The following is a 9,962-nucleotide window of genomic DNA, read 5'->3' on the forward strand; positions in this document are numbered from 1 at the left end:
GGCCGCCCGAAAAAAGAAGGCAGCAAAGACGGCTCTTTGGTCGCCCTCGGCCTGGACGCATGGGCGGCAGGTGAGTCAGTCGATGAGTCAGTGCGAGTGTGGGTGCGCGGGGCGGCGGTGGTACTGTTGCGGCGGCCGCGCTGTGCTGCTTCTGCCGCTGTTTCTGTGCAGATGCCGCTGTCTGTGTGGGAGCTGTTTCTGTGGGGGTTCGTGCTCCTGTCTGTTTGCCACTGCTCCTCTGTCTGTTTGCCACTGCGCCGTTGGCATCAATGGACTTCATTTGAAATCAACCCGCCAACTGTCCTCCCTCGCTATCTGTGTGCGATTCTGCCTGTGCAGCCGTTGTGCCGCGCCGCAGTCTCTGTCGACACAGCTCTGCGTGGACAGCATGCTGGGAAGGCGCGTCGCGGCCAGGGCCAGTGTCAATCGAGACGCCGAGCGCAGCGCCACGCTGCGTCTGTGTCTGTGTTCGTTTGTCCGCCATCTCGCTCGCCGTCCGCGTCTCGGTCTCGGTGTCTCGGTGCGCTCAGTCGTGGCCAGAGTGACTCACTGGCCATCCAGCTCGACCGAGAGAAGGACCCCTGTCCGGCAGCACACCTGCGCGCAGGCCAAGTGCTCTCGCTGCGGCCTCGGCCGCTCTCGCCGAGCGTCTCTGTGTCGCCGTTGAGTCATCGTCGATCCGTCCTTGTTGCGTCGCCGCCGATTCTGATTCGCCTGGCACTCCTGGGGGCGCCGCCGATTGGGTGCTGTCACGGTTGTGCCCAGTCGACAACGCGCGCCTGGCGGGGAAACCTCTGCGTTGATCCGAACCGCCCTGTCGTTCAGAGCAAGACAACCCGCAGTCCTCTCGCAAGCGAGTGGGATATTCAGGTCTCATGTTCGAGGACGGGCTGCATTCGACGGAGGGGTTCATCCAAAACATGATAGATTGGTGTCGGCTGACTTGCAGGGCTGCGAATGCGAATCGCTATCGTCATAACGCGGGGGATCAGCAGATGATTTCACATCCCATCCCAAGCGCAATCATACTCGATGCAATCGCATCTGGTCTGCCCAATCCGCCCCCACCACGTCGGTGAATTCCCACCCAATTTTTCCCGCGCCAGCGGATCTGTTGTGGCTCGTCGGTCCGCCTGTCGGTCCTGGCCCGCCCTGTCGATAGCCGTGCCTGAGTTGAGGGATTGACTTCCCCTGACACTGCGTTACTCCTGTGGATCCGGACGCCGAACGGGCCCAGCTGCGCTCCTTTGATTCCCCTGCTCCTGCCCCGATATTCACACCACGGCTACAAGCATCAGCAGGCGAGCGAGTTGCTCCTCGGGGTGATGTTGATCATCTCTCGCTTGGCGAATCGGCCTGGTACTGGCCAGTGCTGTCCAATACTGCCCGGCACTGCTCGATTCTCGCGCGGCATTCCGATTTCGCGAGTGATCATCTTCCTGTAATTCCGGAGCCATCAAGATGAAACACGCTTTCCTCCACCCCCAGATGCTCTTGCATACCACGGCATCGTCGGCACCGTAACCTTGGTCGCCCACGGCCATCGTGGCTGTCTCGAGACGACAGGCATCACACACCAGAGCCGCCAAGAGCCCATTCCCGCAGCAGCGCGCACAGTCGAGCCCTGAAGAGCAGCCATGCCCGACAAGCAGACGCCGCATGCATCCGCCAAACGTAGCAGTATCGCATCCGCAAGGCCAGGCAGCGAGCACGGCAACTCGGAGACATTCCGTTCCCCCCCCCCACCGCAAGTTGCGGCGTAACCGCCTTCCTGCCGTTTCTGCGATGGTGTCTCAACCCACCCCTTCATCGCTGGCACATGAAATGGCATCCAACCCGAACGATCACACCAACCAACAGGGCCGCGAGCCCCGCGCGCAAGACTGGCTTGCAGCTGATTGCGATTTATCCCGACTCGCGGCGCTGGGGCGGCATGGATTGTCTGCCGGACAGCAGATCTGGCGGAACACTGCCGACCGGGCAGCAGAGCGCTCGCCAGTCGTCCTGTGGGTGTCTGCCTCCGTTGACGACAAAGCCGCCCGTTGCCACCGGCAAAGACACCCGGCTCGCAACCACTCCAGCGCCCTGTCGCTCCTTTCAGCCATTCATCCTCCGCCTTGCTCAAGCCGCCAGGACAGGGTCGAAGCAAGGGTCATGGAGCGGATCGCCGGCAGGTGATTGATGTCCGTGCCCTGTCGCCGCCGGTGCATTGTTCGTATCGATGCTGCCACTGCTGCCTTGGTTGGCTCGCATAGACAACGCTGCCGACCAACAGAAATGCAACCAGCACGCCGGGCGGCTCAAGCATCCCCCGGCGCATTGGTCCGCAGGATCTCCACCATGAGCAAGCCACCGCCCATCCTCCATTGAATATGCAATCGAATATGCAATTCAATACGCAATTCAATACGCAGTTGAATCTCCAGGGTATACACCACTATTCTGCTAATACACACCATCCTGCTAATGCACACCATCGCACCGTCATCGATATCCCGCACACCATGGCCAAGTCCCCCCTCGCTCCTGCCCAGCACGTCGCCTGTTCTGCTTTCACGTGCGGGCTGTGCCTGGTGATCTGCTCGCTGCCCATCACAATGACACACCCCGGCCTCAATCAAACCCGATAAAAGTCCGATGCAACCCGCTCCGCTGGCCTTTCTCCTGTCGTCGGTCCTCTGCGCCCCTCGTCTGTCCTGCTCGCCTTCCTTTCTGCATCAAGACCTGGCCTTGCTCCTCGTCCTGCTTGTTTGATCAGCTTTTGTCCTCCCCCCCCTCCCGCTTACCGCTCGCAGCTTCTCCCTCATCCGCTTCGCGACCCGCCCACATGCAAAACCCGATCATTGTTGTTGGTGGTGGTTTGGCCGGCCTTTCTGCCGCCCACACCATCGTCGAACGCGGCGGCAACGTCGTTTTGCTTGACAAGAACCCCTTCCTTGGAGGTAAGCGTGCGTCTCTGCACATTACCACGGCCTATCTCGTTTCCCGTGAAGTACACCTGCTTTCCTTGATCATGGGCTGGCTTGCCACTCTTTTTCTCGCTTGATCCACCGCGACCCTGGTTCATTCGATTGTCCGTCATCGTTGGTCAGCGAACGACCCAAATGTCGCGACATGACTCATTCTTCACGGCGGCTTGCTGATCCCTGTGTCGGTGGTCGGCGCGGCTCTCTATCTCTGATTTGCGGTTTTGCGCGAGCGAGGCTTGTTCTGCGGCCCTCTCGAGTCTGTCCTTGACGTTTGCTTCGGACGTGCCGAGGCAATGGTCTCTGGACCCTTCTCTTGTCGGCTGCTGTGATTTTGCTCCTATCGCCACCAACACACCCGTCGGCCATGTGCGGCTCTGCTCATCGCTTTCTGATCATGGTGCGACCCGCACTCATATCCGCTCTGCGTCCGACTTCGCTGCTCTCCAGGCAACTCCACCAAAGCCACGTCCGGCATCAACGGTGCCGGCACCACCGCCCAGATGAAGCTCGGCATTCCCGACACTCCCGCCATCTTCTACGACGATTCTGCTCGTTCTGCCCGCGACCTGCTCAACCCGGCCCTCACCAAGGTTCTGACCTACAACTCGGCCTCGGCGGTCGAGTGGATCTCGGAAAAGTTCAAGGTCGACATGTCCCTGGTTTCCCGGCTCGGTGGCCATTCCCAGCCCCGCACCCACCGCGGCAAGGAAATGTTCCCTGGCATGACCATGACCTACGCCCTCATGGAGACCTATGAGGATCTCTGCAAGAGCTCGCCCCACCGCGCCCAGCTTCTCAAGAAGGCCGAGGTCACCGAGCTGATCTACGAGAACAACCGTGTCGTTGGCGTGCGCTACCAGAAGGACGGCGCTGTCCACGAAGCCCGTGGCCCCGTCATCCTCGCTACTGGCGGCTATGCTGCCGATTTCACCAACACTTCGCTCCTGAGACAGTTCCGGTAAGCATCGGCCGCACATCGACCCGCATTTACTGAGGGCATTGCCCATGGGTGACTGGAAGCCAGATGCCAAGCATGTCCGACCATCGATCAGGCCCTCCTGACAGACTATATCGCTCCTTTCCGTGTCGCTCTCGTCATGCCTCTGCTACGATCGTGTGCTGTTCCCTGTGCCGGTGCATCTCGCTCGTGCACAGTCCGGAGCTGTGGGATCTGCCCACTACCAACGGCGACCACTGCACTGGCGATGGCATCAAGATGACCCTTGCCATTGGCGGTGGCACCCTCCACATGGACAAGGTCCAGGTCCATCCCACGGGCCTTGTCGATCCCAAGGAGCCCGATGCTAAAGTCAAGGTATGTACAGACCAGTCCATGTCCCGCTGCAGCCACTCGCCTTCTCTGTCGGAGACGCCCTCATTCACAGCATGGCTACAATCTTTTCCGTGTAGTTCCTGGCCGCTGAGGCCCTCCGCGGTGTGGGCGGTCTCCTTCTCGATGCCAACGGAAGCCGCTTCTGTGACGAGCTTGGCCACCGCGACTACGTCACCGGCATGATGAACAAGAACAAGGGCCCCTTCCGCCTCGTTCTCAACGGCAAGGGCGGCAAGGAGATCGAGTGGCACTGCAAGGTAGGCTGTCGCTCGCGCCGTTCTTTTGTGTCGAGTCTCGCATGCAACTGCCACAACCCCACGCAGCTCCCACAACAGGTGTGCATGCCTCTCACCCTGCCTTCCTTCGCGCCATCCCGTCTGCAGCACTACATGGGCCGTGGCCTCATGAAGCACTTCAAGAACGGCGAGGCCCTCGCCAGGGAAATCGGAATCTCCAAGGCCCACCTGGACGAGACCTTCCGCAAGTACAACGAGATTGCCAGAACCAAGAACTGTCCTTTTGGCAAGAAGTACTTCCACAACCTCCCCTTCGACATCAACGACGAGTTCTTTGTTGCCGTCGTCTGCCCCGTCCTCCACTTCACCATGGGTGGCATCAAGATCGACGAGCACAGCCAGGTCTTCCACGGTGCCTCGGGTCAGATTATTCCGGGTCTCTACGCCTGCGGTGAAGTCGCCGGTGGTGTGCACGGTGCCAACCGCCTTGGCGGCAGCTCTCTGTTGGGCTGTGTCGTTTACGGACGGGTTGCTGGTGCCAGGTGAGAATGGCATGCTGTACCGATCCCCGCACGAGCACACTGACACCCCACAACCACATTATCGATGCATAAACATCTGCTACGGATCCTGCGCTTGGAACTGACCGAATCTGCATGTTCTCATCGATCCCGACTTGCAGCGCAAGCGCTTTCCACATGGAGCAGCTCTCCTCCAGCGCTGCTGCCCGCCGTCTCGGCAACATTGCCGGCCATCTGAGCGGCACCCCTGTCTCCATCTCCGTTGGCGGTGTCAACCTCCAGATTTCGTTCGATGGCCAGAGTGCCCCTGCCTCGGGCGCTGCTCCTGTTGCTGCTGCTCCAGCCGCCGCCGCCGCTCCCGCTGCCGCCCCTGCTCCTGCTCCTGCTGCCGCCGGCCAGCTCAAGGAGTATACCCTCGAGGAGGTTGCCAAGCACAACACGGACAAGGACTGCTGGGTCGTCGTCAACGGCGAAGTCCTGAACGCCACCAGCTTCCTCTCTGACCATCCTGGCGGCAAGAAAGCCATCATGCTGTACGCTGGACGCGATGCCACCGAGGAGTGTAAGTACTGTCTGAGGCCAAGGTCGCATGAACCACGCGATTCTGCTGCTGCCGGATCCTGCTACCGGCTCCTGTTGCTTGTGGCATCCAACCATCCAATGGTTTGAAGGCTTGGCTGACCCTTCATGTTCTCGCTTCCGCTCTGGTCCTGGCCATGCACCATCCACCATACGCTGTCCCGCGATCTTGGTGGTTCATTCTGGCTGTCTTCAACACACTTGTCGCGTGGGATTCTCGGCAGTCAACATGCTCCACAAGCCCGATGTCGTGGCCAAGTATGCGCCCGAGATCATCATTGGCAAATTGAAGAAGTAAACCGGCTGTGCCATCACTTGCCCTTTGATTTCATCTTGCCCTTTGATTTCATCTTGCCCTTTGATTTCATCTTGCCCTTTGATTTCATCTTGCCCTTTGATTTCATCTTGCCCTTTGATTTCATCTTGCCTTTTCGCCCCTCTGTTCTTTTCTCCTTGCCAACTTCATCTCCTCGTATCTTATCCTGGCCATATGTTCACTGAGTGATTGCTCGCAGTGCTTTAATGAATACAAAACGCGGCCAGAAACCGGTCCTATTGAGCCAATATTCCGCGGGGGGAGGCGGGGAAGTGATGGCCGATTCACAAACTGCTATCCAATCGAGTCGCAGAATCGCAATGCGACAGGGCATGGCGATCAGTGGCGCCGTGGTTGGTTAGTTAGTTGCCTGGCTGTGGAAACGAGCTGAGCCTGTCTTTCGCACCCAGAGAATGGCAGTCGCTGGTTCCGAAAGTCAGGCAGTCAAGAACGGCCAGGCGGGTGAATCTTTTCCTTGGGAGTCTATCCCTTGATATCCCATCGGCCGAGCCCATCACAGCAGTGCGAGCACTGCCCGATGCTGTTCAGCCATGGCCGATCGACAGCATTCCGTCCCTGTACATGGCATCTCTCGTTTCAACATGGACGGGCGGCAGCGGTGCCTCATCTATGCACGTGGCCGCCATCGTATGATGTGTGCGAATCAGAAAAACACCGCCCGTCAACAAGCGCGGGCGTCAGCATTGCCGTCGGCATCAGCACCACCCATCAACATCGGCACCACCGCCGACACCACCGCCGACACCATCGCCGATCCACTCGTTCTAGTCAATCGCTCGCTCGGATTCAGCACGAACGCCTCGGCCAGCGAAACAGCCGGCACTCTCCCTTTGCCTTGATAAACGTCGATAGATGGTATGTCGGCCAGCCCCGTCCACGCGATGGGCCGGTGGAATCAGTTCCCACACTCTTTACGTGTTCGCAAGGGGGGGGAGGCACCATCGTTGGGTGCATCTTCAAATCTCGCCGCAGTATCAGAGTCTGGGCTGCCCGGTTTGATTCCTCCCATGAGGCCGTGACATTCACAATTCTTGCACATTGCTGGCTTGACCCACCGACTGGCTCGCGTCTGTTCGCTTGCATGCCGCGATATCGAAATGGCTTGATTGAATCCTCACGTACCTCAACAACCTCTTTTGTGGGGATGCCAACGATACTGGGGCGTGGTTGGCTTGTCATCACCATCACCACCATCATCGTCATTATCATCATCATCGTCACCATCATCATTATCATCATCGCCATCATCGTCATCATCACGTCCTTCCATCCAAATAGAGCGCCGCAGCCAAAAAGAAGGCCTCTGCCGGCGGCGCCAAGTCCCGGGGGGCCAGCGCCAAAGACGGAGCCAACGGAGCGAATGGTTCCGGATCTCAGGCCAAACTGGCGCCCGGCGAAAAGACCAAGGAGGAACTGGAGGCCGAGATCAAGAAAATCATGGACGAGCTCGCTTCCGAGCGCGAAGAGAGAAACTACTTTCAGCTGGAAAGGGTGAGTCTTGTCGGGGCTGGGAAGGAACGGGGCGGAGGAGGGTGGCAGGGCGAGCGAACACGAATGTAGGTCGAAGAAAGCACGAAGGAAAGATAAGGAGGCGAGGCGACTGCGGTCCAGACGAACGGCGAGATTCGCTTTGGAATATTGCCCTAAAGACATACACATACACATGCACATACACATGCACATGCACATGCACAGGCGTGCATCGATACTCACATCCGTACCCGTTCATCCAGGATAAAATCAGTCAGTTCTGGGAGATCTCCAAGAATGAGCTGACCGAGTCCAAGAACGAGCTGCTGAACAAGGACAGGGAGCTGGAAGAGTTGGAAGAAAAGCACCAAGTCGAAATCAAGGTGCGAGAAGCACTTCGGCAGTCGCTGTTGTTACTGGACGACCTTGGCCGGCATTGTGGCGGGACTCATCACAGCTCGATATATTCTCCGGCCCCTTCTTTCCATCTCCCCGAAACTATCGAACCGATGCCCATGGTGGCTGGTGTCGCAGGTCTACAAGCAAAAAATCAAGCATTTGCTGTACGAGTATCAGAACAATGTAGCGCATCTGCAGGTCGACTCTGAGCGAGCGCTGCAGGTGGAGCAGGAGGAGCACATTGCCCGCGAGCAGCAGCTCAAGCGCGACAAGCGTAGTCTCAAGCTCGAGCTCAAGGAGTTTGAGCTCTCGCACGAGGACATCATCAAAAATCTCAAGAACAAACACGACCAGGAGATCACCAAGCTGCGAGCGGACTACGAGCAGCGGGCGCGCGAGCTCCATGCAAAGTACGAGAAGCAGATGAAGGTCATCCGCGAGGATCTCGACACCAAGCGCAAAAACGAGATCCACGAGATCGAGGAGCGCAAGAATGGCCAAATCAACGCTCTCATGAAGAACCACGACAAGGGCTTTACCGAGATCAAAAACTACTACAACGACATCACGCTGAACAACCTGGCCCTTATCAACTCGCTCAAGGTGAGAACCGGGCCTGTTCACCCTTGGGACTGGAAGACATCTCCTTTCTTGTCTTGGCGCGGAAATATGATGGAGATGCATGGGTCCACGGGCCAAAGGACCGATACTAAGCGTTGGCTTTGGCCCGCACCTCCAGGAACAAGTCGAGGAGATGAAGAAGAAGGAAGAGCGGAATGAAAAGTTGATGGCCGATATCACTTCCGAGAACAAGCGTTTGTCGGAGCCTCTGCAGATCGCCCTGGCAGAGTGTGACCAGCTCAAGCGAGAACTGGCCCACTACGAGAAGGACAAGATGTCGCTACAGAACAGCAAGGCGCGACTCAAGGTCCTCGAGGAAAAGCACAAGCAGCTGCTGTGGGAGCACGAGGTGCTGGAGCAGCGGTTTGCCCAGGTGCAAAAAGAGCGGGACGAGCTGTACGAGAACTTTGTCGACCGCATCATTAGCGTGCAGCAAAAGACTGGCTTCAAGAACCTGGTACGTCCGATCGCATCTAGCACGTTTGCCTCAAGTCGACTCGGCTCGGCTCGGTTCGGCTCGACTCGCGCGCGACTAACCATCTGTCCGTGAACGTGCCCCGAGCAGATCCTCGAGAAGAAGGTCGATAGTCTGAAGGATAATCTCGAGAAAAAGGAGCTTCAGCTCAACGAGATTCTCAAGGCCACCAATCTGGATCCGATCACCCTGAACAACCTCACGAAGCGGCTGGAGGAGGTCCTGGAGAATAAGAACCAGCTCATCAAAGAGCTGCAATATGATCTGTCCAAGGTCACCAAGGCAAGTGTCCAGGGCTTTGACAGGAGCGGCCCGTTCCTTGTTGGACACGGCAACTCCTGGATATCACGAGGCTGTGTCTTGTCCATCCCGCTGACGTTTCCATCTCTGCAACATTGCTGCATGGTTCGGGGACTGCACCAGGCTCACAACGACATGATTCGCGTCTACGAGGCAAAGCTGACCGAGTTCACGATCCCGCTGGAGGAGCTGGGATTCAAGCCACTCGTGATCGGCGCCAAGACAACGACCAACCCAGCGGGCCTGGTTGCCGCTCCTCCGACGTAGCTCCCCAGTGCATGTCACGCAAGCACTGGATCTGTCGATGCGTTATTCTTGTCATGACGTCACCAGAACAAACTGAAAACAACGAGAGCATGCCGACTAGTTTGCGGGGTGGGAAGCAATTGGAGGAAGGGAGTTGCATCTGCTGCCATCGGTAGCATCGGCGTAGACAGGTCTTGGGCCGCCGTATGGAGTATCATCATCCGAGGTGGGAATCGGATGTCGAAGGGTGTGGTGTGGTGTCCTGAATCACTGGTCGTATATGCAAAATTTTTAGCTCATTCAACGGCCGCATGGCCAAATGGATAAGGCGCTTGACTACGAATCAAGAGATTCCAGGTTCGACCCCTGGTGTGGTCGGTTCTTTTTTTTCTCTCGTCCTTCGCACTCCCATCAACGTTTTGTTCTCTCAGCCAGTCGAACTCTCGTGCTTTGTCTGTGCTCCGGGTTGCGGAGCC

The 9,962-nt window shown here is 58.0% G+C and overlaps 2 protein-coding genes and 1 non-coding gene across 3 annotated transcripts; all 3 read left to right on the plus strand.

Moving 5' to 3' along the window:
• Positions 1–2,827: 2,827 nt before the first annotated feature.
• BJ171DRAFT_427326 (FAD binding domain-containing protein) lies at positions 2,828–5,936 on the plus strand (the record flags this gene model as incomplete). Its single annotated transcript, XM_053107803.1, has 7 exons — positions 2,828–2,942; positions 3,417–3,927; positions 4,125–4,284; positions 4,380–4,559; positions 4,686–5,080; positions 5,221–5,621; positions 5,863–5,936. 7 exons carry the CDS (start codon positions 2,828–2,830, stop codon positions 5,934–5,936), a joined length of 1,836 nt encoding a protein of 611 aa, XP_052963711.1.
• Positions 5,937–7,119: 1,183 nt separating this feature from the next.
• On the plus strand, positions 7,120–9,507 carry BJ171DRAFT_630356 (growth-arrest-specific micro-tubule binding-domain-containing protein; the record flags this gene model as incomplete). Its single annotated transcript, XM_053115616.1, has 6 exons — positions 7,120–7,224; positions 7,353–7,466; positions 7,709–7,828; positions 7,980–8,447; positions 8,584–8,922; positions 9,031–9,507. 6 exons carry the CDS (start codon positions 7,120–7,122, stop codon positions 9,505–9,507), a joined length of 1,623 nt encoding a protein of 540 aa, XP_052963712.1.
• Positions 9,508–9,791: 284 nt separating this feature from the next.
• On the plus strand, positions 9,792–9,864 carry BJ171DRAFT_t238. Its single transcript has one exon. It is a non-coding gene; the product is annotated as a tRNA-Arg (tRNA).
• Positions 9,865–9,962: the final 98 nt, after the last annotated feature.

Source organism: Polychytrium aggregatum (assembly GCF_025602895.1).
Source record: "Polychytrium aggregatum strain JEL109 chromosome Unknown BJ171scaffold_38, whole genome shotgun sequence".
Taxonomy (NCBI): domain Eukaryota; kingdom Fungi; phylum Chytridiomycota; class Chytridiomycetes; order Polychytriales; genus Polychytrium; species Polychytrium aggregatum.